The sequence below is a fragment of the Anomalospiza imberbis genome, chromosome 19 (assembly GCF_031753505.1).
Source record: "Anomalospiza imberbis isolate Cuckoo-Finch-1a 21T00152 chromosome 19, ASM3175350v1, whole genome shotgun sequence".
NCBI lineage: Eukaryota > Metazoa > Chordata > Aves > Passeriformes > Viduidae > Anomalospiza > Anomalospiza imberbis.
Window position 1 is genome coordinate 10,310,736 of NC_089699.1, and position 27,400 is coordinate 10,338,135.

Below are 27,400 nucleotides of genomic sequence, written 5' to 3' on the forward strand. Positions count from 1 at the left end.
AAAAACAGACCTCTGGAAAGAAGCTCAGGGAACTGGATGATGCATCTTTGTCTCTGAGAAGGTGAACTTCAGAAAAGGCTTAGGTAAGTTTCCTGAATATACAACAGAACATTTATCTCCAGCTTTGATCCAGGGAAAAGGAGAGTGGTTTCCTGAAGGGGAGGAGAGGAAAGTTTTTGGATTAACACCACATGGTGAGGGTAAAATCCCAGAGGGAGGTAATAATATCTTGGGGAAAAAAAATCCAAAACCAACTGAACAACAATAAAAAACCCATCAAAAAAACCACAATCCCAAAGAAACACAACCCCGCGACAACAAACAAATAAAAACCAGAAAAATAAACCCCTGAATAGATGTAAAATACTTATTTATACTTATTTTCTGCAAGATTCTAGCCTCAGCCTGATGTAAAACAAGGTAGACGTGATTTTAATTTTGAATTAGCTGAGACTCCTGTAGTGTATTATTAAAGAAAAAAAAACATCGGAAATTCTCAGTGTTTTAGGAATGGGAGAAATACAGATTTGTCTAACTTCACCTGAAAGTCCCAGGGCAGTGGTCAGGGCAGTGAGAGCTGCTTAGGGCATGTGATCCAGGAAATGCAGCAGTCATGTGTGAGAAAACCTCTCTCATCCACAAAAATGCCACCTCCCTGACCCTCTCCTACCTTTTGATTGCTTGGCATTGCATTTACTGAGGTTTTTTGGTTTTTTTTTCAATTCTTTCAAATTGCAAGAGAGCATTGCAATGCTAACGAGCTGTATCTGAAGCTCAGTAAAAGAGAAAAACCAATATGGCTGAGAGGGAATTTTCCTAAGCCACCCTTCACTTCAAGTAGCTGCTGCATGAAAAATGAGGAGATTCCTTGACCAAGCTTGCCCTCTGCAGGCCTCTCCCTCTCTCTGGCACTGCCAGATTTGTTCCTTTTCTACACAGGCAAATTAAATGTGCTGCTGACATAACAGCATTTGGACATTGCTTTTTTTTTTTTTTTTTAATAGTAATTATTTAAATAGATATTTGGGGGCAGCTCTGTATTCTTAGTGCAACTGGGTCCCAAACATTAATTTAATTTGCCCAAATAGCTCCTGATTAGGTTTGCTGTTATCTATGGAGATGATGCAGAAGGGATCTGATTTAACCCTGGAGCTGTTTGTTCAAGTAAAGCTCCCAGCACAGGCTATAACCAGCATCTGGTCTAATGAGCCACAGTGAGAATCCCACCGACTGCATCTCTTATACTGCATAACAAGGAAGAGTCATACTAAAATAGGCTTCTGGTGAAGGCAGAGAGAGTAAATACAGCCCTTGGGAGATGGAGGAGAGAATACTTTGCAGCTCCTCACTTAATGTCTGATGAATAAGGACCTTTTAAGAATCCCTCATTTTTAAACTAAACCAAAAAATCATTGCAATGGCTTTTAAATTTCATATAACAAATAAAAGCAGGTACAGGTCAATACCATAGAGCAGTTTATGAGTGACAGCTGTTTAAGTATTTCACTCAATGTCCTCTGTACATGTATGTGATTCTTTGAAAATAGGACTGAAACCTAAATAAGGTAAAGATGTGATTTTTAAAATAATTAATGAGATAAAACTCTGAAATGTAAATCCAGCAAAACTAAATTTAGAAACAATCTCTGCATAGCTATAGCAATTTGGGATTTTTTTTTTTTTTTGTAATTGATATAACATCATCAAAATCTCTTGTACAAATGAAATCACATTGACAATCCTGCTTATGTTGGTATAACACATGTTTGCTGAGCTGAGACAGACAGAAGCTATGCCACTCAACACTTTTGTTTCAAAACATTTTGCAAAGAGAAGTTATTTAACCTCTTCCTTCTTTCTTTTTATAACACTATGTGCTTGCAAGAGGCAGAAAATATGCATTAATAGTAATAATTAAATGTAATAGTATCTCTTCAATAGTAGTAAAATTGTAAGAAGTGCACTGGGGCTCTCCAGGGACTCTTTGACCACTGCCTCGTGAATTCTGAGGATTCCAGGCCTGAGAAGGCTGAAGAGCCAGAGAGGTTTTGTTTCAAGCAGAATCTGCAGCCCACTAGGAGTTCACAGATCTATACCAAAAGCTGATTTCAATGAATAGCTTTAATCAGTAAATTCCAATGAAAAAATGCTTTACTGGAATTTTTTTCCCCTGATTAGCTCAATAAAATATGCTCTTTGAAACAAGATCTGACTCGTGTTGCAGGTTTAACAAGGGCTAATTTAAATAGGCCCTCATTGCAGTTCCAGTGTTAAAGAGCAAATGAATGAAACACCTAAGTTTAGAGGATGTCTTTCAAAATTCTGCAATTAAAAATAAATGGATTCCTGTTTTGACAGTTGGTGTTTTGGCTTTTAGCCAAATAACAGGATAACAGAAGTGTGGAAAATTGAGATGTGTTCATTAGAACAGTCTCAAATGGAGCCTCGCTGGGCTGCATGATGGATTCCACCCACTTACTACAGACTGAGTAAGAAAAAAATTCCTGCATTCATGGTACATGAGCAATTTGCCTAAGAGTTCTTTGATAACTTGTTTTTCATAGAGATACTTCCAAGTACACAAAAAAATGTGGTTTTCTCCTGCATTCGCGTTAAAACCATCCAGTAGATGGGGCCACAGAGTTGCACAATCTACAAAAGAAAGTGAGTTCCTCCTAAGAAAACTCTCGTAGTGCAAATAGAGCTTTGTTAATCCATTAAATTCTAATGTCAGGCAAATAATTTATTTGCTTACGTCGTGTCTTGACTGTATGACTCATTAAGCTCTACTCAAAGGCTAGTTAATATGATTCCGTGTACGTTTGATACTGGAATAATTACAACTCTCAGCCAACAAAAATTACAGCTGAGATCTTAATTTTCATTCATCGTTCGTTCCCAAGTATTGTACAGGTGTGAGATAGGCTTGTGATGGAGCGACACGATGGAAGTCATTGACAGTAATTGTAGCAAGAAAGTCCCACATGTGGACAGGTGTGTGTTGCAGGAGGAGCGTGTTAGTGGTTCCTGCAGAACGCAAAGAGGATGACTTTATGAATGTGACTTGGATGCACCGCTGGAAATTTTACCCGTTTCTCTGAGATCTTTGCTTGTATTCTTTTTAAATGTGCGGATCAGAAAAGAACGCGGGGGTTTGCAAGCACCTGTAGGGAGGCTGCAGGGGCAGCCCCGGGGGCTGCGTAGCGGTGGGTGCAGAGGTTTGAACTGTGTCTGCACATGGGGTGCAGCGTGGTACCAGCAGCAGAAGGGGCTCTGAGTGTGTTCCTGAGCTTCGCCTCACGAAACGCCAAGTTCCTCGTGGAGTCAGTTGTGAAATCCCATCTGGGAGACGGCTGAGCCACCGCTGCCTATGAGCGCGGGGCTCGCAGGTTAAATACTGGCCACGGGGCAGGAAAATGAGCCCGTGGCTGCGTGACCCGGGAAGGTCAGGGGGTGCTTTAGGTCCGGGCCGGGGTGAGGGGCGCGGAGTTGGCACCGGCGTCGCCCGAGGGCAGGGCGACATCGAGCAGCCGGCGTAGGGTGCTGATGTGAAGCGACCCGAAAGATAGCTTCGGTTCCCGAGGAAAAGCTGTGCCTGACGGGTGTCGGGGAGAGCCCTATGTCAGGGGATGCCCGGCTGGGAGCCTGGATGGGACCCGACCCCGCGGGGCGGGGCGGTGCCGGGATCAGGTTCGAGGGGCCGCGGCAGCACCTGGAGCCGGCCCCGCCCGAGCGCAGGAAGGGAGCGCCCGGCGGGGCGGGAGGGAGCGGCCGGATCCGGCGGCGGGGCCGGGGCTGCCGCCCCGCAGAGCCCGCGGGACGCTGCCGGTAGCGGCCATGGCTTTCGGGAAGGCTCCGAGGGACCCGTTCGGCACCGCCGTGGGCAGCCTGGTCGGTGAGTAGCCTCGAGCGGTGCCCCCGCGCCGCCCCCTCTGTCCCCGCCGGGCGCTGACCCTCGGCTCCCCTTGGCCTTTCAGAGCGGGCCACGCTCGGGTCGCTGCAGACGGAGGAGTGGGGACAGTTCATGCACATCTGCGACGTGATCAACGCCACGGAGGAGGGGTGAGCGAGCGGGCCGGGGGGCTGCGGGGCGCGGAGGTGGCACCGGCGTCGCTCGAGGGCAGGGCGACATCCATCAGCCGGCGTAGGACGCTGATGTGAAGTGACCCGAAACGAAATAGCGCAGGGAGCAGATGGCTTCGGTTCCCAAGCAAAAGCTTTGCTTGTCGCGGGGCCATCGGGGCTTTTACGGATTGGGCTCGGAGGTTCTTCCCCACAGACACACGCTAGAGAAACTGGTGACGAAGATTTCTTATCTGAGTCTGACGTGTTTTGTACAAGCCGTGCTGCTCGTCAGGCTGAAGGGCTATCCCTGTGCTCTGCAAACCCACCTGGAAAAAGGCTTTGAGCACTTGGGTGTCTACAACACTATTTAAAACTCTTGGCTTTTTGCCTTCGAGCTCCCCACCGTGCAGTGTCTCTGCCAGGCTGTGCCGCAGCCGGGGGGAAGCGCGGGCTGGGATCCTGTGCCGTGGGCTCCATCCCATCCAGGTGTGCTCCCAGGACTGAGCTGGTCTCTTGCACCGGACGGCCACATCCAGGCTTGCTCAGCCACTTGCTGCTCTGAACTTCCTTGTTTCCACCTGTTAGAGGGGGGAAAAGGAAACTTGTTCTCGTGTAGGATCTGCTTCAGCATTGCCTTGCGCGAACTCATTCTAGCAGTGGCATGTTTTAACGCTAGCTAAAGAGTTTTCTCCAGAACAATGAGGTATGCTTACTTTCTGCACAGGTGTCTTTTTTTCTGTATCAACTTTTCTTTCCTCTCCTTGTTTTGGATTCCATGCGCTCACCCGTGGTTCTTAGTGCTTGGAATGCCAGTAATAATGACTTCCTTCTGGTTATTGCCATAAGCAACAGCACGCTTTGACCCTCAGTGTTAGTTTGTATGTAAAGTTTCCATGCAACTGAGCCTTTTTTAAATAAACTGTTTCCTTTTGTGCACAGCTTAGGCTTGCAGAGGAGCTCATTGTAACTTCCTCCTAGGCAGCCACACTAGTCACAGTCTGTAACAGGAGAGTAGGAGCAGCAGAGCTGCTGCATCTAATTAGGCAAATGGTTGTTTTAATGCAATATCCAGCCCCTGACCAGAGCATTTCCAGATGCTTCAGTAAGGGAAGCAAGTAGGAGTGGGATTGTAGTACAGCTCTCTGCAAGGGAAACTTCTCCACTCCTGTGCCTCCATCTATCACTTGATGCTCTACTGATATGCCTGGGTATGACATATGATTAAGAAAAATAGAGACATGTCTCCTATTCTTTTTCTTTTTTCTCATGAAGTATAGCACCTCAAACAAAGAGATGTAGTAATGGTAAACACCCACTTAATTTCATTGACTTTGAAATGTTTTCAACAAAGATTACTTTTTTTTTTTTTTTTTAGTGAAACACTGTATTTGGGCCTATTGCTCCATCTTAGATTCTGGAGAGATCCTAAAGAGACGTTAGGACATCTTGTTTATGTTGATCATGAGTGTTGGGCTGGCCCTAATAATTGTACACTATAGGTAGTCCATATTAATGAGGCAAAACTGCTTCCCACATGTGATAACCTCGATACCATCTTCCACCCTTTTCCTCCTACACAGATATTTAAAAGATATGGGGTGTATATATAGAAATGAAAATGGCTGGGTTAGAAATGCCCCTATCTCTGGGCTGGAGTGGGGAGTGGGTTGTCCATGCATCCATGTTAGTTACTCAGATGAGTTAAGTGCATCCTGCAATTACAAGATTGGAAGTTACCCATGACACCCCTACTCCTGACAGCACTCCCAGGAGAATATTTTCTAATTGCATCATACAGGAAAACTGTCAGTCAACTCTTGCTACATCTGGCAATTGATGTGTCCTTTCATGGCAATAAAAGCTAGATAAGTAATTCTATTCTACAACAGTGGAAAATATCATTTTGGAGCAGACTTTGCAGAGGAGAATAACTTCATCTCTCTGCACAAGTCTCTGGAGTAATGCACAGTCTGCAGTAACAAACCTGAATCACTGCTTTGTTGCTCTACTTCAGTGCCGAAGAGATTTTGCTGAAATCAATTGGGCAATTGCTCTGGTTTTATGTGGGTGTAAACATGGTGTGGATTTGGTCTTGTATCTCAGGCTGATATTTTTGGTTCTTGGATGAAGTTATGAACTAGAAAATTTCACTGGTAACTTTTCCTCTTTCATTTCTTGTCACAGACCTAAAGATGCAGTTAAAGCACTGAAGAAGAAGCTTTCAAAAAACTGTAACCACATGGAGATCAGGCTTACCTTGTCTGTAAGTACAGCTATATTTATATTAATTAGACACTAAGAAGGCAAACAGTCTAAACGATAAGGTGGCATGCAAATTATCCCTGACACAACTCTCCAGGATGTTTTCAGTCTTTGTTGTTTGTGTGTACAGCACTGCCACAGTGCAGATCAGATGGTTTGCTGGCATTCCATGGACTCGTGGTTGATGCAAATTCTGGTGGCAAGGGGGGTTGTGGGGATGGGTGGGGAGGTAACCTGTTCTGTGTAAAAGTAGGATAGTTCTTATTTGCTCCAGCAACTGTCCTGTGAGAGCCCCACCTGTTTGTGAAAGACACAGAGGTTAGGATATTACATAAAAGCTGCATTTGACCATTCTATTACTCACCTTGTGGTGCTGATCTTAGTCAAACTAAGCACAGTGTGCAGCACTAGTGGAATGTGTGATACGTGCTTGGTAAAAGGAAATGTTATCACATATAAATGATAAACTTGAAGGAAAATGTAACCATGGTGGTTAAGTAAGGGAGCAAACGGCAGCGTGAGCTGTGTGAAACCCAGATGTTATGGCTAAAGGTTGGAGTGTCTGGGAATATCTTCACTTGACATGTGGTCTCTAGAATCTGACAGTGTTCCTGCACTGCCCCCAGGGTTTGGGGAGCTGTTGTGATTTCAGTCAATTTAAGATTTACTGGAGTATGTTAATGCAGGAAGTTCTAATACTGTCTTAAGTCCTGCATTTCTGATTTGAATTACTCTTGGCTACCAGTAGTGCTACTGAGTTATATCTTTTATATTTTAAGTTCTTGAGGATTTTAGTTTTTTGTTAATTGGCTAAAAGTATTTTCTTCACCTTTTCCTTTTTTGAGGTTTTATAGGCCTATCTGCATCACTTTGAGTACTATTACTCATGGGTTTGGTATTTGTTGTGCAAAATCATAACCTATATCAAGATGTGCTGAGAAGTGATTAAAGAAGATCAGTGATGGATAGTGCCAAATTGTAGGTTGCTTAGCAATTGCCCAAGTGTCTCACGACAAGTAAGAGATGCAGACATGTGTTAAACATGGCAATATAGACCTTCAGCTCACTCCATTTCCGCACTTCTTCCCTGGCTTCCTCCTCCACTGTCTCATGAGTCACATTTTTGTGTGTTCTGTGTGTTTACATAATGGGAGCACTGGCTTTGCACTGTACCTGCAATCCCTGTATCAGATGTGTCTCCTGCAGCCCTTGTGCAGCGAGGTCCTGCTGTGATTATCTGACCCAGGGTTTAGGTTTGGGAGCTGTTCCTTGAGTATTTACAGTGCAGATATACCCAAAGTGACACTACAGCTTAGCTTTTGAGTATGTAAAAGTGGGAGAAAGATCTTGTTCCAGGTCTATCCAAGGAAGAATTTTTATCACACTGACCTGGAAGCTCATTGTATTGCAGATGGAGCATGCAGCAGGTTCAGCTGGGAGTACAATTCCTGTCCTGTACCAGCCCCTTTCTCTGTCCTCACCCACTCCCATACACACCTGTAACTCACCTGCCAGGCAGTCACATCCTCTTGGCCCAGCTGCTGTTTTCTGTTTGCAGAGTTCTTATCCCTGTATTCCTTAATCTTTTTTCCTTTTTCCTTTAAATTTAAATAAGTTCCAGCCTTTCCTCTAACTCTTTCTCTTTCTACTTTTAGTTCTTGCATAAGATCTTCTATACTTTGCCTCTCTTTCTGCCTCTGGCTTTTTTCCTTTTTCTTTTTTTGTTTTTTTTTTTTTTTTTTACCAGAACTGCCATAATTTTAGCACGTGTAAAGTCTTTCCTTTGATGACCTCATTGCTGGCCATGTGTGGCTTTTACCTTTCCCACATCACTCTTCCTATGTGCTGTATGTTCTGTTTTTATCTTCTTAATTGCCTTAATGTAATTTTTCCTGTTTTCCATTTTGAAATGCTTAGATGACAACAGCAATTAATTGCAAATGGAAAAAAATAAATAATTTTCAATCCCTGAAAGTTTGGAAATCTTCATGGAAGCAGCTCAACTGCACATTAGCCCTGAGTCTGTTACTGGGATGTGTTAAATCTCAACAGTGTGTTCCTTCTCCTCGCTCTTGGGTGATGCTTTATTTACTTGGAGGAAGAAGGCTGAGTGCCAGCTGGATAATGTGCTGGCTATGGCTTGGCTTCAGGTGCTCTGAGCTGCTGAAGTTCCTGTGAAGTCACGTGGATGGAGGTGTTTGTGTCAGGCCATGGAATTGCCTCATGCCCAGTCTTTGACAAGACCGAGAGATCAGGGCTGGCACTGGAGGTTGTGCAATCAGAGTGAAGAGGATTGGAGCTTTCAGGCAGGAATCCAACAGACTGTGTGTGTATTACGTGACTTTTTATTGCTGGTAGACTTTAGACACATAAATTCTGTTTATGTAATGAGAACTGAGACAGCTCTTCAGTCACCTGCACAGAGCTCCCTTGGTTTTGTAAAGCTTTGTTTGCTGCAGCGCCCCAGTTCCAGTCCCTGTAAGCTCTCAGGAACTGAACAGCACATGGGGAAATTGTTTATTGAATGTATCCCTCTCACTTCTGCATTCAAAGCAGTGGGCAGAAATTTAAGATTAAATTACTGTTTCACCTCTGTATTACATTGTTGGAAAATATCTTAAAGGAAGTAATTTTCCCAGGGAAATTGTGGATGCCCCATCCCTGGAAATGTTCAAGTCCTGGTTGGATCGGGCTCTTAGCAACCTGATCTAGTGAATGGCAGGGGAATTGGAACTAGTTGATCTTGAAGGTCACTTCCAACATAAGCCATTCTATAATTGCCTAGAATTAAATTTTGACAGGTATTTTTTCCTGAGAATATTTCCACTTTTCCTTTTAATCATGTGTAATTTTTCTGATGCAGAAAAAAATTAGCATGGCACATGTGGCCTTCAGATTTTAGTTTGTTAAATTAGCATTTCACAAAGCAAAGGATCTAAAAAACAAAAGCATGAGTGAGTCCTCCAGCTCCTCAATTTAAAAAGTGCTACTCTATTTTTGTTATACTTAATGGTATATGCTGACAAAGAAGAAGAGGACATCAAGTGGGAGCAAAAGAAATCCAAATCTCAGTGTTTGCAATGTGAAATCTGAAAAATTCAAGACTTCTGAAAATTCAGTGTTTTTGAAATGCTGAACCTTGATCAAGTGTACCCAGCCCCTGCACTGTAATTGGTGAGTAGCAGCTGAAAGAGCTGCTCAGACCAGTCTGGTTTAAATGCTGGCCTTGGAAAGAACATATTGCAGTTCCAAACCTCAGCTGGGCAGGCATCAGGATGTGTTCAGTGGAGTGTAATCCTGGAGATGGATTAATGGCTTGTTCCCCTTGAGTCAGAAATGTGAAGAAGCAAGCTGTTCATCTGGGTTTTCTTGCAGCCACCTTGGCTCTGAGAAGTGTCCCTCACAAGCTGCACCCATTGCTCAGCTTTATGGACCAAACCTGGCTGCTTTAGATGTGCAGTGAGTCCTGAAATCTGAGGTCTCTGTTGAGAAGGAGCATAGCTGACTTTCTGTTATACTCACCAACTTCTCCCATTTTTGGTTTCTGCTTCACAGTTTAGCTTCACCTCTCTGTAGATGCCTTTTATCATTTTAGTTCTGTGATTCAGTCCTGTAACCAGAAGCCTTGGATTACACAGTCTGCATCTTTTGCTGAGTGCAGATCTCTGGGATCAGTTATCTTGGAGCACAGCAGCTCTGTCAATTCCAACACTTCTCACATCCTAGGAGAAAGTTGACAGAAAGTGTAATGGTTTGATTGAAAGTTAATTTGCCAGTTTTGTTATTAAAACATGTTTCTGTTGAGTTTCCATTGTGCTGTGTAGAGCAGTGGTTGGCTTGGCCAGCTTGGATCTTTTCCTTCCAGTGGAAGTGCTTGGGACTATGAAATCCTATTTGCACGATAAATACCCATATTGAAATTCTAATGAAAGGTGTTATTATCATGAAAGTGGCTTGTTCATGAATAGTCCAGTTAAAAATAATTGAGTCAAATTCTTCTTTTTCTTATATCAGCTTAGTTTTACCCTGAGTGAGTGGGCTGGGCTGGCATAATTGAGTGGAGGATCCAGACCATTAGTTCAGTACTTTCATTCAGTGGGTAAATACTCAGTCCCCTAAGTAGGGAATTAATAATAGGGAGTAGTATAACAAGTTTCCCATGCACTGGGTTGAAAATATTTTACACAAAGCATCTTTGAAGTACTGCACAGGCAAATGACTTGGCTTATTAGCATATGTTTCATGTACTCTCTATGAAAAGTAATGTTTTGAGCCAAGATGTTTTTGTAATTATCTTTCAGTTAGCTTTTTGCACAGCAGTCTGTCAGTGTCTCTTTGTTCTACCCTGTTTTAGTTTTGGTAATATATTTTCTTCCGGTCTTCAACCTGTTCTGTAAGTTCCTGATTACACTGGGAGAAAAATCCCTGAGTTTTGGGGCTAAAAAATTAGTTACTAAAATGATTTCACTTAGTCAAATGTAGTCTGCCCTGAATAGGAAAGTATACTTAACCTACTTTTATCAAGATCACAATATCATCTCTTTAAATACATGTATCCTTTTGAGAATATGTTCTGTCTGTGACATGATTCAGGGGAAGTTTTGTCTCAAAACCCATGAAATTTTGCAGCCTTTTGTTAATGTCAGCCCTTTGCTTTCACCTTTCTATCTTCCATCTTATATTGGGAGGGAAAAGGAAGCTACAATTGAAGAGAAAGAAACACAAGAATGACAATCTTTCCCTGTGTGGGTCATCATCCATTTTCAGATTTGGGCCAGGCAAGATGAGTTCTGTTCCTGATTCTGCACGTAATCTGATTGATCTCAGTTTCCTGTCAAGTCCCAGGTGACTGGGATGTAATGGCAGCTTTTGACATCTCTTCTGCAAAATGAGAATTGTAATCAGCCACCTCCAGATGTACAAGGAGAAGTATTATGTCCTTACCACATCCTGCTGTGTTTGATAGGGCAGGCACAGTGCTTGCAGGGATCGTGCTCTAAGCGTTTGAAGCATGGTTTTGGAAGTAGACTTCCCTCTTGAAGATGAATCTGAGAATTGGAACATTTCAGCTCATCTGATTCAAATCAGTGTAACCTTTGAAACGCGTGGAGAAATTGTGCTCCAAGTTGGTGAATTTGTTCTTTCCTATTTTATCGTTAGTCTCTCACTTACAGGGCAGATTAGAGGACAGGCATTTAGTAATCTGATTTTCTTCTCTTGCAGAGCTCTTCAGAATCTGTCAGCCCAGGGTACCTATGTGCTAGGCAGTGAATTTCAATTGATGAACCTGCACAAGTAATTTTTTAAAGATATGGGCAGATTTCTTGCTGTTAAGGTACCATGTGTTCAGTAAGTGCTGTGACATAGAAACAAGTGTGACCATGCTTCTCTGTTAAAAATAGTGTCACTGTGGCTGGCACAGCTTCTTTGGACTGTGCAGGTATAACAGAGCACACAGGGAGCTGCTGTTTCCCTGAAGTGACCACATTAGGCATACTAGTAAGCAGTTATCTGTTCATATCCATTCCTACTCTTCCCTCTAACTCCTTGAAACAAGTTAAACAAAAAGGAAAAAAAAAAAGCTGTCAAGCTGTGGGTTTTTCCCCCCTGTTATTCGTGTAATCAAAGGTTTTTTGTGTGTGCAGCTGCTTGAGATGTGTATGGAGAACTGTGGCCCAAGATTCCAGTCTTTAGTTGTGAAGAAGGATTTCTGCAAAGAGAAGCTGGTGAAACTGTTGAACCCAAGATACAACCTGCCCATTGATATGCAGGAGAAAATCCTGACCTTTATTATGGTGAGTCTGGAGTAAAGTGTGAGTGTTTACAGTGTCTCTGCCATGTGGTAAATGTTTAATTGTGCAACCTGTTTAAATCCTGGGAACCTCTTCTGAAAGCAGACCCTAACTTCGGAGCTGTTGTGGTTCCTGTTGCACTGAATGGAGTTATCCAAAATGGAAGAAGGGAATGACCTCTCTTTAGGACCACATGTTTTTAAAGCATTTATCTGACCCACTGACTGCACGTTTCTGTGACTCTTACTGTCCCTGATATTTCAAAACCAGGTTTGGGCACGAGGTTTTCAAGGGATGGTGGATGTGAGCGAAGTAAAAGAAGTTTACCTAGAATTGCTGAAGAAGGGAGTGGAGTTTCCATCCTCTGACACTAGCAGTGGTGGATCTAAGGTGAGGATACACAAGGACACTTCAGAAATGGGATGTGTTAATTTTATGGGACACAGAAGGCGTGTTTGATCTGGGTTTTTTTATTTAAATGCTTCACGGCAGAATATGACCAAATTACTAAAGCACGTGAGCAGGAATCAGTTTCAGTTATAACAGCTAAGGTAACAACAAAGAAACCCGACCTATATAGTAGTTTATTTCATTTTCTAGTACAGATTCATGGATATGTTCTCAGAAATGAAGCATCCCTGTCTTGAGACTTTCAAAGAACTGTGCATGCTGTTTACTTCAAATTAAATGAGTGCTTAGTGCACCAAACTTGTCAGCTTCTGAAAGCCTCAACAAAAATGAGTAAGATTTTCACAAAAACACATACTGTTGAGATTATGAGCATCATCTATCTTTAAGATTAAATGGAGAGATGTAGAAATCTCTAAGAAAATATGATTGTCTGTGTATCTCTCCAGCTTTGCACAGTAAGTGTTATTTAAGCCTATGTCATAGGTAGTATTGTATGGCATCTAGGACATTAAATATTAGTATGGTTTGAACATTGTACAGCAGCTGGAAATACAGTACATGGTTTAATGCCATTCTTTCTAGATTTCCTTTTTTTTTAAACTAATTTTCACAAAAGCTTTGGGCAGTGTGAAAGCCATCCATCACTGCATGGAATCTTGCAGTTACAGAGTTTGATGTCTATAATCAGTGCAGACAGGAATAATTCAGATTTATCCTGAGTTTGATCTTCTGGTTGAATAGCGGAGGGCGCAAAAGCCTGTGTATTTAAAGGTTGATTGAACAAAAGCCTGTGTATTTAAAGGTTGATTGAACAAGCTGTGTGAAGAATGCTCTCAATAGATATAAATTTTTTCCCTCACCTAGTGCATTAGAGATTATTTTGTCTACCTCATGTACTTGCCAGTAAAAATCAGGGGCAAACCTTCTGTTTGTCTTAGCAGACCTGAACACAGTTTTTACCTTAGCCTCCAGGAAGTGAGGGGTTTGTAGTGTATTGTGCAGGCTGGGGTTTACATTTGAATTTTTTTAGCAGTCAGTTCAGATGCAATGCAGGTGAAGCTCTCTCAGACTGTTTCTACTTTTCAGTCAAAGATGCTTTTGTATTTTACCTTCTGCGGAGACCCAGACTCAGTCCTCCAGCCTTTCTGCTTCTTCCAAGTGTGATCACGTTCCAAATTGTCCTTCATTGCAAAATTGCAGTGGCACTCTGGGAAAGACTCTTTGCTCTTAGATGGCTTAATTATTCCTTGCTAGCCTGTTCTTAAGCCATTCCCACTTCATCCTGTGATGGAACTTATTTGCAAACCCTTTCTAAAAATATTTGATTTCCAAGCCTTATTTCATTACAAAATAGCTATTAGATTTATTTTTGTAAATAGGACTTATTCAACAAATTCCTTGGGAGCACTGATTATGAGGAAGCCCCTGCCCAGCTGTGTGGTCTGAGAGATGTTCCGCTCTCAGCAGGATGCCTGCTGCAATTTTGTGCAACCCAAGTTCTGGGTTTTTTTGTGTGTTTTCACAGATTTCACCCCGGCCTTGTGCAAAGTCATCCCCATGCTCTGCCAGTCCTGCCAAACGTTCCTTCCTGCCTCTTCCCACAGGCCCAGCGTTGTTGCTGACTCCAGAGCAGGTGCAACACTGCAGGTTTAGGGGAGGGTGGGTCCCCCTGAAATGTGCTGTGAATGTGTGGCTTGAGCAGCCTGGGTGCCCCTGGAGGGACCCCCAGTGCACAGGGTGTAGCTGTGGGTTCCTGCTGGGTTTGTGGAGTTACTACTGGAAGTGTGTGGATTTCTAGTCACATCTTACAATGCTCTTATTCAAATTGATAAAAGCTTGTTCAGAGATAAGCGAGAAAGCCAAACTTATTTCACATAAGGCTTGTGTGAAGGGGTTATTATAAAAAGCAGGAAGGCAAGGACAGTTCTCTTGCATTCCTGCTTGCCCTGTAGCTAAAAGGAGGAACAGTAACATCAGTGAGAGGGATTAACTGTAAGGAAAACAAGTAGTGCTATCAGGCTCAGATCTTAGTTTGAGTGCACATTTAAAAGCTGAACTAATTCTATTCATTTCCATGGTATGTTACTAGAGTAAAACAATGCTAATTAATAATAATGCATATCATACCTAATGGGAAAGAAAGTGTGTACTAGAGGTAAAAATTAATCTGCTTGCTCTGTTCACCTACACAATATTCTTCTGTTGAATTCCAACAGATTGGGAAACTGTACAGTGAGCTGGATATGGCAAAAATGAATGTGAGAGTCATGTCATCAATATTGAAAGAAAATGTTCCTGGCTCTGAAAATCCGGATGATATGAATCTTTTACAGGTACGTGATAATTCATTGATAGGGCTATTGGTTTGGTTATAGCTCCTTTTTAAATCATAACATCTGGATTCAGATTGACAAATGGAACCCAACAACAGGTTTCTACCTCTAGTTTTTCTCAGCTTTCTTTCTTCACCTTCCCTTTGACATCTCGATAGTCAGGAAAGGACAATACAGCTTGCAATGCAAATTTAAGCTCTAGGGAATTCCAATTGCAAAGGAATTTCATAATGGAGCGTTCTCTGTTGAGCATGTTCTGTCAAACAGCCCTGAGAACATTCCAGCTGGAGAACAGATGATGACACAGTGTCACTCTCATATCCATCCTGGAGTTTGCAGAGCTCTCTTTATTATCACCAGTCCCTTAGGGGGAGACTGGGGGCCAGTTAAGAATATGAGGCATTGGCTTTATGTGTGTGACCTCAAAGATTGGGAGCTTGTTGTGCTACAGAGGAATTCATGTTCTCTTTAAGTGTAGCCTGAAGGAATTGTATTGCAATAGTCCAGTGATGTGACAGTGAACCTGTACATGCTCCTTCTGTGATATTATGTGCTTCTGCTGTATTTTCCAGTTTAGAAATTAAAAGTACAGTATTACTTCAGCACTGCAATAGTGACCTATGTTAATGGAAGCTTTTCGGTTTCATGCTGTCTCTGAGAACTTAAAAAGCTTTTACCACATCCTTCTGTTTCTAACCTTACCTCCAAACTGCTACATCGAGGAAGCATTTTTGACAGTTTTGCAGCATTAATTGTTTTGAAAAACTGATCTAATTTTTGCAAGCCTTGAGTGTGCTCCTCCTCCCCAGTGTAGAAATTCTCCTGTGCAACGAACCCTTAATGGGTGCTGTTGAGAATACGCTGGTTAGTTATTCTTGACCACCTCTGTCCAGTCCATTACAAGGTTGGGAAACAGAAAAAGTTTGTCTTTTATTTCCTGTCTCCTGCTGTGGCACTTCTGTATGTGGGTGCACGGATTCAGCTGCTCACGGTAAACCAGTGGATTCGTACTGACACTCCCAGTAATAAAATTGTTGGCAAAAGGTTGAGGACAGGGTGTGGAGTTCCCATATGTAAGAGAGTGAATGAAAACTCATTCCTTTCACTGTTGTTCTTTCTGTTCTTTTTCCCCTGTGCACGGAGTGGTGTAAAACATCAGGCACAGCCAACCTATTCCTTGAACAATGCTTAATGTTCTCTTTTTGTTTGTGGCACTACCTGGATTGCTTGGATTGGACTTCTGTTGTCACAGAACAAAACCCTTTATTAAAAGAACTGCTTGTTTAGACTTTGAGTGAGTTGGAGACATTGAATTTTAGTACTTCAGATTATCTGGAGTCCCTCAATAAAAACTGCAACAAGGTGAACTTGATCAGTGTTTACAGTTCTTTATCTTCATTAGTGGCCAGGCTCCTCTCTTTCCCCACCCTGTTTTGGACAAGGCTTAAGATACCATATTTCACTGGAAATAATGTGCTGGCCAATAACTGTAGTTAAAGAATAGTTCAGGATCAGCCAAAAAGAGTAATGAACTTTTGTACTGGATGGTGAATAGACATAATGAACAAATAGTGGATGGATGTGCAGGCATTTGGGTCCAGATCAGCAGCTGGTAAGAATTAGCATAAATGTATTGGAATCACTGCTGACTGTTATTCCAGCTGCTTCTCCATTACTGTAAAACTCCAGTTTTCAGGCAAATCCATGCCTGAAATGAGTACCTCAATTTCCTTCTCTATTGAGTATTGACACTTGCCAGTCTGCTTGTGTAATGGAATCTTTAGAAATACACATTTTTTTAAATGCAGATCACATAGTGAAGTGTGAAGTTGGGGAGATTTTAAATGTAATTACAGACATTAGGGTGAACACAGTTTTGTGTGTTTTATCCTGGATTGTGAAGCTACAGTACTGAAAAGTACAGCACTCTGCAATCCTGATACAGATTTAGCAAAGGGGTACAAATTTCTTTTTAAATAAATAATTGATTTATGTGAAGTATTGTATTTTTTTGAGGAAACATCAGATCACTTAGAATATCAAAGCAATTTCTGAATAGTAGTGTGCAAGTAAAGTCATTTCCCCCCTCCTTTTTTTTTTTTTTTGTTTCTTTAAGCAAAGCCAGCCTGCATTTGCAAATGTAGTATGAAGGAGAAAAAATGTTGGCTGAGGTAAAGTTCCTGTTGCTAAAGAATTTGTTTCTTTGAACATGCAAAATCTGCAGAGGGGAGTAATATAAACAGACTAGCTTCCACTACACTAGGCAATAATGCAACATTCTGCTTAATAAACTTTCATAATTCTCCTATCTGCTGATTCTCTAAGGTTTGCATTAATTTCTCAAAAATCCATAGATTAAGTTTATACACACTTCCCACTTAAACGAATAGTCAGAGCTTGAGATTGTCACAGAGCACTTCTGACCTTTAGACTAATATTGTCTTTTCTTCAAGCAGACATTGAACAGGATTATGTCCAAGTATCCTGCTGAGTTTAATCAGCTTCAAGCAGGATCAAATCACATTGGCTCTACATCACCCAGAGGGGTATCTGTTATTTTGCAATTTGTAATTTACGCTTTAGAGACACATATATCTTTAGAAATGAAGGTGGGTCGAGAGGTAGAGATTGTGTAGGAGTTGATATGGTGGTGGGAGTTGTGACCCTGCATTGCAGAGATCAAGAAGGACATGGGCATTGTTCTATTTGCAATGGTTGGTACCTCAGTGGTCTCTGTAAATTAAGGAATCTTTCCTGTGATTCCACAGTGCTTGAGCATCTTATCATTCATCTCCAGAACACACACACTGAGAGACCACACTTACGATTTTGAATTTTTTTTCCTTCCCTTGCCTCGGGCAGAAATTGTACAAGACCTGTCGGATGATGCAGGAGAGGATCATGGAATTGTTGGTGACAGTGGAGAATGAAGATGTGATTGTTGAACTAATACAAGTAAATGAAGATCTGAATAATGTCCTCCTGGGACATGAAAGGTAAGTGCAGGGCCTCTCTCCTCACATTTGGAATCCTGCCTGAATAAATACACTTAATGGACCGAAGGTCCCTATGCCTATTGCTGATGCTCCCCATGGAGACAGATTTTATCCTAAAATTCAGAAAAGAAATACAATTGCAAAAAGAGAAAATTATGTATTTGCTGCCTCCTAAACACCTCAGAAATGGTTCTGGAAAGTAGTTAGGAAACATTAGAGTGGTGTAAAGTGAGTTAACAGCATGGGCAGCAAATCAGATGGAGGCACACAAAAATCATTTGGAATTTGACATCCCTTTTTGGCACAGTCCAGTGAATTTGTCAACAGCTGCTACAAATCCTTTGGTGCTTATCTCTGTTAAGTGTCTGTGTTTCCAGAAAAGAATGCTTGTCCTCCTTCCTAAGCAATTTTGACAGTTTTACTGCAGGAACTGGCCATAGAGCAGCCTTCTGCCTCATTGTATGCTTAGGAGAGTCGCTTGCTGTTCTCAGCTGGATCGAAACATACTGTTCTGCTTGTTTTACAGCAAAAAATGTTTCTTTCTTTCACACATAAAAGCACAGCAGTGCTGCTGTTGACATCCTGGGTATTTGTCTGTTATGGCAGTGGTAGCATGACTGGGTGCTGGCAAAACCTAAATTAGTTTTCAACTTAAAATTCTAGTGTTGTTCCCCAAAATATTACATGAGTATACTTATGGAGAGTGTTCTGATTTAATAGGAGATACCCTTCCATCTTAAGAAGTTGATCTCTTCCATGGCTAAAAAGTGTTCAAGGAATCATTATGCATCAAGTGTAATTGTTCTGTATTAAATTCAGCAAATTTATAGAATTTTGTCATCTTTTCTTATTAATCCTCTTCTGAGTGCTGCACTGAAAATACCTCTAATTCTTCTAAGTGTCAGGCATAAACTTTGGGCATAATCATGACAATGTTAAGTTTTCATTTACTCTTAAATCTTGTCTACTGTAGTATTGGTGGATTTTACAGCAGCTATCTTGAAAGAACTGTGTGCTCACTTCTTCCTTTAGGAGGTTTTTCCTTTAAATAAGCAAAAAAAGGAATTTTATTCAGCTTTTGTGTAAATCCACTGAAGTCAGATGTGGACTCACATTTTTGTTACAAGTGATGAATACTGGTGAGGCTGGGAGCCTCAAACTGTGCAAGGAGTTTGTGGGTATAATTCAACAGATTCCTCACTGAAGACATGGTGATGGAAAGAATGATAATTTGGACAGAAAAGTACTGTGTTCTAGTAATGTAATGCTATGGTTTGTATGGTACAGGTCTTCCTGAGTGCAGATCCATTGCACTTCAGAGTGGATAAGTATAAAAATGTATCTGGTTAATTTTGTGCTGCATAAGATTTGTCCTTTGGATTTCCCCCTGAACAATGAGGTGTGTAAAGGGCCAACTAATTTTAATGGGCTGCATCTGTTTCACACAGTGCATGTTGTTGGAGGATGAGACTACTGCCTTTTCTGTCTCTGATTATTAATGTAGAATCCAAATTAAATCCAGAGCAATCTCAACTGTGCAACCAAAGCTCATGTGTGTAACAGTGCCTCCCTCTAGTGTCTCTGCAGCTTCTTGGTTCTTTCTGGATTTCAGATTTCTACTCTACAGTTGGAAAGGTTTTTTTACTGCTGTTTCTTCATGCATCTGTACTCTTTTTCTAGGCCTCCCTAGTACAGTGACCCTGAATAGCAAATGCAGTTGGATAAACTGTCCATACAACTCAAGGCTCCTGGTCCTGAAACACAGTGACCTTCCAGATGCTCAGTGTCACCTGTGTGGGTCTGCTCTAGACCCACGGTAGTGAGTGGTCCAGTTATCACTCCTAGAATATACATATTTATGCAGGTAGATTTTTTTTGTTTGTTTCCATTTTAAAAAAAAAAATTATTGCAAAGGTCTGCACCAATGAGAGGGCTGTGTGCCAGAACAGGTGCATGGTTTGTCCTGGGAGGGCATGAGGAAATGCCCAGAGCTCTGAGGACACAAGGCTTCCAGGAAGTGTTCTGGTCAGAAGGAGTTGGTTTTGGCACAGTGGATGTTGACAGTTACCTGCTTGGTGTGAACAGAGACAAACCACTGTCAGAGAAGCCTTGGTTTTGTTTAGGAGCAAGCAGATGGCTGTCTCCAACCGTGGGGCCAGGAACAAACCAGCTGGTGTTGGTGTAGGAGACACCAGTACCACAGAATGGGTATGGGAATGGAAGTCAGATTGCCCATAAAGCCAAGTGCCCTAAAGACAGCACCTGGAGTGCTTGTTTGGTGCTTCTGGAGTCTTTTGAGAATCAAAAGTTGATTATAACTGGTTTCATATTCTTCTGAAGCACAGCACAGGAATGTAAGTATGAACATTTAACTCTGCACCTTCAACAGGTTCTCACGGAACAGAGTTCGTTTCCTGGAGAACCAGAGGATACAGCGGGAGCGGGAGGAGGTAATTAAGGATGAGCTCCTGAACTGCAGGATTGCAAACATTCCTTTTGCTCTTCCTTGTGCAAAATACACTTCTGATACATGCAGAATTTTATTCTCTAGTTGAGAGGTACAGGAGACAGCAGAGTAGCACTACTCTTACTGATTCTTTTAAAGTCTCACTTGCAGAATTTCATGCAAATTCATGCAACTAAAGTAGCAAATAATGTCAAATGTAAGAGGGAAGCTTGGGTGTGAAAAATGAGAGAGAGATTTATTCAAATGCTGATTTATTGCCTCTCCAGCTAAGCACAATTATCTGCCATTCAAAAAATGAGAAACTATAGTTTCTTTTCATTTGTTTACTGTTAATGATCTAGAGACTGAAATACTGCTGCACTTTGAGAATTCACTTCTTCTATTGATTTTTTTCCTGAGTCAAAGCTTTTTCTGAATTGTGAATAATGGCTTGTAGCAAATTTTTAATGACTGTTCTTTATTGATTGATAATTATGGTTGTTAATTATATTGCCCTAAGTAGTTTTGCACATGTTTCACCTTCTTCTAAGCCATAATTGTGCAGACATCTAGGACTCCACATGAAAATGCATTGTGAATGCTGAAATACTGCTGACAATTATTTTAAAAAGGTAGAAGATGGTCTTGTTTTCCTTGAAAAGCCACTATTACTACATTCTGGTTATGTAGGTGGATGGTTTTCCTTGATGGATCCACTGTTGGGTTAGTTAATAATCCAAATGGTGCAGTCTGTGCATTTTTATATTATTAACCAGACTATGAGTTTAAAATGCATCATCTTTTATTTATTTATTTTTCATCTGATGTTACCAAACCTGTGTGATTCAAGCATGTGGTTTTATTAAACCTTTGGCTGGCTATGTTTTTAGTTCCAACACATTCACAGGAGAAAGGAAGGGAGCTCATTTCTATGTCCTAGGAAACATTATTGTGGTTTTGATTTTTTTTTTCTATCCAAAAAGGGACTGGGAAAAAATCAATCTCCTAAGTACATATCAAATCTCATTAACACAAGTAAGTAGCATGAAAAGAATTGTACAGGATTGATCAGAAAATAAATATCAAACCTGTATCTAAACAAGTTCAGAATGGCTTTATAGAATTGAGTCCTTTCTATTTTCTACTTCAGAACTGGTTTTCTTTATTTTTAGAAATTGATCTTTTCTGAAATGCATATTTTGTTTCATTAGCTACATTTCACACACACAGAGTCCTGATCTTCTCTTATACTTACCAATTTTTAATATCAAGATTTTAAAAGTTTGTATTTTGTGAAAACAGCAGTTTGTTTAAAACTATGCAAGTTCCTTAAAAAAACAGTGCAAGTTCTTTTAAAAAAACCCAAAACAAAACACTAGGAAAAGCCCCACATAACTTATTCTTTTTCAAATGTTAAGCTGTACAGGAAACAGCCATCTGCTCCCTCAAGTGATCTCCTTGGCCTCTCCATAGATTCTCCATCTTCTGTGTCTGCAGTGGTGCAAAGGGACCCTGCAGGGTCTCCTTCAGGAAGTAAGTGGTGAAGGAAGTTCTCTTCCACTCTGATTCCCTAAAACCCACTAGAGCTTAGTGGAGGAATCAAGAAAAAAAAAGATACTCCTTAACTTTAAGAGTGTTCCTTAAATTTTCTTAAAAGGAGAATTGAAATGTGTCCATAGGAACAATATTGTAAGGTGGCCTGTAATTTTTTTACAATAATTTTTCTCCCCTTTTACATAGAGAGCAATAGAATATGCTCTGTTTTCTACTGCAGTGAGGCCTGTAAAACACTCTGGTAGCTGCTTGTTCTGTAGATTTGGCAGGAAGAAACAGGAGTTTTTTCAGGAGTGTTGGAAAGTCTTGGCTTCAAGTTCCCTGAATTACTATTTGCAGAAGCCCCTCTTTACCCGCTTTAGGGAAGTCCATGTACTAAAGCTAAAGGTGTGAATGTGCCCTTGGGAATAAATCCCTAGATTTCCATTTTAATCCTTTACAAATAGCAACAAGTGTTTTAAGTAGTATCTATCATCTCTGCTGATGCTCTAAATATAGAGATAAATACCTTGCATCTGAGACTTTTCAGAGTCATTAAACCTTTGCCTTTCCTGTGATAAACAGCAGTCCATTTCAGATGGCTGTATAGGCCTTCCAAACAAAAACTTTACTCTTTTAGTGTTCCAAGTACAAGTAGCTACTTTTGCATAATAATGTTTAAATTACAATTAATTATCACTTTGAATTTCAGATGGCCTATCTGCACACCCTGAAGATAAAACCAGGTCTCATCCATCAATTTACCCACAGCTGGATTCAGTAACTCCTACAAAAGCTCATCAGTCCCTGTGAGTAGTCTCTTATCAAGGAGTAAGAATGGATAACAGATCCTTAGGGGAATTAGTGCTCTGTAATTAATCTAATGAATATAGGAATCTCTGAGGACACAGATTTTCTACTTTTACATATTAGTCCAGTAAAACAAGTGAAAATTCCCTCTGTGCTAGACATTGTTTGAGAGGGTTCAAAATACACTTATGCCTGCATCCCTGTTTTGTCATAGATAGACATAAATGTACCTGACTTCTGGCAGGGAAAGGGAGAAACATCAAACAGGTCAGGAAAAAAGTTCAAGACAGGGGAGGTGTCCTCATAATTCCTGTGCATGGGACACTGGTCCATCTGCCCATGCTGCTCTCAGTTGTGACACACAGGAATGACAGACCAGCCAAAAAAAAATAATGGAACAATCAGAATAAACAGTTTTGATAGTTTCTTACTTATATTCAATGTATTGCTCTCTCCTAGATTTGCAGCTGAAGCACAAAACAATAGTTTAAGCAGCCCAGCTGGACACACATATAGCAATGTGAACACATATAGCAATGTGAGTAGTACTTACGTTTGGGATGATCATTCTTGTCTGGCAGCTGTCAAATGAGAATTTCTGGATTTACCCCAACTGCAAAGGTCTCTTCTGTGGCCCTTCTCCATACCTCAGGGAATATTCTACTTGGTAACCAGGTCAACTTTCCTCTTTTGCTGCCACAGATCCTAATGTGGAAGCCTGTTTCCTTGGGTCCAGCACAATCCCAGGGGAATTTGCAGAAAGCTTTCTCTTTATTATTTGTATTTAATTTGTTGCTATGCAAAGCAAGCTGAGCTCTCCTCCTGTTGCCATGATGTTACTCTGGCGTACTTTCTATCTCAAATAAGATATTAAAAACAAACCTACAAAAAGCCCCCAAAAACCCTAAAGCCTCCACAAAAACACAGCCCACGAAAAAATCACTTAAACCCCAAGTACGGTGCAGGACAAATGTCATGGTGCAGAGAAACACCCATGACAGAAGGAATGGAAAGAGCCTGAAGGGACTTTGAGGTAATGTTATGAAGGCAGTATGAAATAGAAAAGATGAGAAGCAGCTCCCAAACAAATATGCACAGTCCTTACTTTAAACTGCAAATAAAAGCAAATGTTTGAATCTGTGTGGTGGAACAAGTCACACAGAAGTAAATCATACACATGTGCTATAGAACACTAAATGTTACTTTGAAGGTTGTGTGGAGAATGAAGATTAATTGGGTTGCTAACTGTTGGCCTTGGAATTTTACCTGCAGTAGTCAGAGAGTTTAAAGATAAGCCAGCAATTATGTAAGTTAGGTCAAACCAGTTCTCATAGAACAATCTGTTTATGTATTGTTTTGCTTGATGTCCTTAGTTGACAACTCTTTTAAGCCCAGTGCCTCTGAACCCAATAAATCTGCAGGCTGGACAGACTATGCCATCAAATGGACCATCACCAGCAGGTAATGAATACTGCAAATCACCTCTTTCATGCTTCCTTTTTCTTGTTAGAACTTAATGCCTTTACATAATGGCTGCCAGTGGCTAGGAACAGCAACAAACATTGACAAAGTCATATTGTGCATGGATTCTATTATACATCTGTCCATTTTAGCATGTAAAGCAGCTGAATTCATAGCAGATAATGTGCTACTTTCAGGAAGACACAAAAAACGTGCAGTAATCATGCTTTTCATTCTCATTTCAATCTGGATGTGTCTGTCTTTATTCTTCAGCTCCATCAAAGAACAAGTCACAGTCACCTCATTACTATGAGATAATGGAATTCGATCCCTTGGCTCCCACTGAGTAAGTAACTTTTAAAATAGAATTTTAAAATTCTGTGTTACCAAAGGGAAAATGGCTTTTTCTTCTGAGAGGAAAAACAGACCACTCTACTTAGGCTGAGTTAACTGACCAGCTTCATCACTGATGTAAATGACAGTGGCTACATTTTGTATGTTTTCTTCAAATATTTCTGGCATACCCAATTAAGGAATAAACTGTAGTGTGCTCATTAACTGCATCTGTAAAAATGGAAGAGTAATGCTCTATCAAAATTACTGAAATCTTATCCAGTGATATAGAAAGTAAATGAAATATAGTCAGGGTCCTGCTGGAGGAAGCTGATTGAACTTCAGCACAGGTAGTTCTGGAACAAGGTAACCAAAGGAATTCCTGCTCATAGCAATTGTGGTGTTTAAATAGTGTTTTTCTACTGCATATGAAAAAAAATCCTTAATTTAAACTACAAAAGGGAATGGATGCTGTGTCTCTCCAGAAGGCCAAAATAGTGAGACAGCAAACTAATACAAAACCTAACAGATGGCAGAATTCCCCTTTCTAACAGTAAATTGCAAAAAAAAAAAAAAAAATTGAGCTATCTATTCAAAACTTATTTCTAAGGAGCCACTGTATTTTGAGGTAAGGAAATCTCAACAAAGCTTCCATTGTTTTAATTAATTAATGCAGTAATTGCACAGTGGTGCACTTGCCATTTGTGTTTTGCAGTCCTGTTCCCAAACTTGTTTGATCAAAAGTGACAGTATGCAGAGGTTCCTCATTAAATGTACAATTAGATAGAGCAGGGTTGGATCTTTGTTTCCACGGAAACCTGGGCATCCTGCAAGGGAAGCTACACTGTAAACTTTGGGCAGGATTTCCCTGGTGCCATTTGTCAAAATGAAATGTGATGTAGGAATCACCCTACTCGTCCTCTTTCAGAGCTATTTATGAAGAAATTGATGTTGTGCTGAAGACAGAAGTTAAAAAGAACACAGACTGAACGTGGAGGTGGAATCCTTTCCTGAACACTCTCTAGTGCTGGTCCTGTGCAGTGCTTCCTGTAACTACAAGTGAATAACAGAAGAGGTTTTGCATTTTGACACAGTAATTAGTGTTGGAGTACTAAGCTGTGTGCAAGTTGAAGAGTTACTTGGCTCCACACCTTGACAATTTGTCCTAAATGTTCAGCTGTGTTCTTCAAGGTCACTTGCATTGCTATTTTAAAGTATTTTGGGTGCCTGTAAAATGTGACTTCCAAATTCACCTGTGTATGAAGTGACACTTGACACCTGGTACAAGTGAAAAAAAGACACATTACATTCACAGAAACTGCAGAATCCAGTTTTTTTGGCCTCACCACAATGTTCATCTCCCTGTTAATATTATCTTCATGTTAATCTATAAGGGGGTTTTGAGATATAATTTTTTTTTCCCTAAAATTGGCCTCTTAACAGATGTCTGAAGATGTGCAGTGTTACTTTCCTACAACCTTAATACAGACTTTCCTTTATTATTTTCTTCCTAAAAACCCACAGTATAGTTGGATTTTTGTCTTGGGAAGAACCTAAGTGGGGACATAAAGTGTTGTCATCAATAATTAAGAGAACAGGAAAAAAACCTGCTTGTTCCTATGTTGTTGCTGCTGCTTTTATTTACTCAGTAAAATATTGGAGGGCGATCAATTGTTTCTTTCAATATTCCTGCCCTGCAGAGATTGTTCTGGTGAAGGAAAAATTAATCATCTACAATGCAGATGAGCAATAGTTACCCATTTACTTTAATTAAGTAGTTTAATCCTGTTAATAACTGTTTTATCTTTTAGTAAGTGCCTTATCTATTTTAATGCTGAATGTAAACTGTGCACTTTAACAGGTATAGTTCTCTGAATTTATAGCTGATACAAAATTTGAGAACTTAGTTCATGTTCATACCAGATAAGCTAATTTTTTGTGAAATAACTGCATTTTAAACATTCCTTATATTAACTGTTTAAGGATGAGAAGTTCTCAGCTGCTTTTGCAATTTTTGTAGCATAAAATTCCAAATAAAAGCAAATGCTTACTGAGAAGTAAACTCATTGCTTCCAAGTTTTTCTCTCTTTGTGTATTCCCTGAAATACAAATGTAGGTAGCATTGGAAGTATTTTAGTGTGAAGCTGTGCAGTTTGCTGCAGGATCATTAGAACAACTTCCTTCTGTCCAAAACACAACCTTGAAGAAGTCTGGGAGTTTTGTAAGTTGAGGTGAAAAGGTGAGTTGCTTTACTCTCATTTTTCTTGTAAATTTGCAGTGGTCTGGACAGCAGCCTGAGAAAACAGCTGAAAATAGGATTGGAGGTGGATTGATTTTTTTTTTTAAATTTTTCCCCTACAGCTGGGCTGTATTGGCAGAACCCCCACAGTGAAGGGCAACAAATCAAACTGGGCTGTTGCAATGTAATCCACAATGGGCAATTGGCTAATTACCAAGGTTAGAGCCTGTGTTATAGAGGGAATGTGCTCAGCATCTGTGCAAATCTGGGCTTTCAAACTCAAGGGGGAGAACCCACATTTTTATGGAACTGCCACTTGCCAGGGGGATACTCCCTTTTCTTCTAAAGAATTTGGCCAGAATAAAGCAATGGGTGGAGAACTGCAGTTCAGCTTTCAGAAGGACAATGGACTAACGACAACTGAGGTAAGAAGTTGGGCTTTTTTTTCCCTAGCCTGGATACAAAGATTTGTCTGGATGTTACTTTTTTTTTCCCCTGAAGCATACTGGAATTATAAAGCTTGCTGCTATCTTCATATACATGTATTTCACTTGTGTGAGCTCCACATGTTCTGCTGGATAAACTGCATTAGAGAGATGAAAGAAAAGTTTTTAATCTTTAATATACAGTGAAGACCTGTATGTCATCTAAAATCTGTTTCACCAACACAAGTAATTACTACAATAATGGATTTTAAAGGCAGCATCCATTTATTTTCA

The 27,400-nt window shown here is 40.7% G+C and overlaps 1 protein-coding gene across 4 annotated transcripts; it reads left to right on the forward strand.

Moving 5' to 3' along the window:
• Window positions 1-26,499, forward strand: TOM1L1 (target of myb1 like 1 membrane trafficking protein). Of its 4 annotated transcripts, XM_068209651.1 has the most exons (15): window positions 3,745-3,895; window positions 3,978-4,062; window positions 6,250-6,328; window positions 11,973-12,122; window positions 12,390-12,509; window positions 14,056-14,163; window positions 14,747-14,863; window positions 17,726-17,859; window positions 20,249-20,309; window positions 21,724-21,838; window positions 22,551-22,647; window positions 23,108-23,186; window positions 24,022-24,109; window positions 24,383-24,455; window positions 25,371-26,499. In XM_068209651.1, exons 1-15 carry the CDS (start codon window positions 3,838-3,840, stop codon window positions 25,429-25,431), a joined length of 1,425 nt encoding a protein of 474 aa, XP_068065752.1. In that variant the 5' UTR covers window positions 3,745-3,837; the 3' UTR covers window positions 25,432-26,499. The 4 variants fall into 4 exon arrangements, with proteins under 4 accessions (XP_068065755.1, XP_068065752.1, XP_068065754.1 ...); XM_068209654.1 differs by lacking the exons at window positions 3,745-3,895; window positions 3,978-4,062 and adding an exon at window positions 1-83; XM_068209653.1 differs by lacking the exon at window positions 3,978-4,062 and having other exon boundaries at window positions 3,820-3,895.
• Window positions 26,500-27,400: the final 901 nt, after the last annotated feature.

Coding starts and splice junctions, on each gene's coding strand:
- TOM1L1 (XM_068209651.1), top strand. CDS start 3,838: ATGGCTTTCGGGAAGGCTCCGAGGGACCCGTTCGGCACCGCCGTGGGC. Junction 4,063..6,249: donor ATCAACGCCACGGAGGAGGG/GTGAGCGAGCGG, acceptor TTCTTGTCACAG/ACCTAAAGATGCAGTTAAAG. Junction 12,123..12,389: donor AAATCCTGACCTTTATTATG/GTGAGTCTGGAG, acceptor TTTCAAAACCAG/GTTTGGGCACGAGGTTTTCA.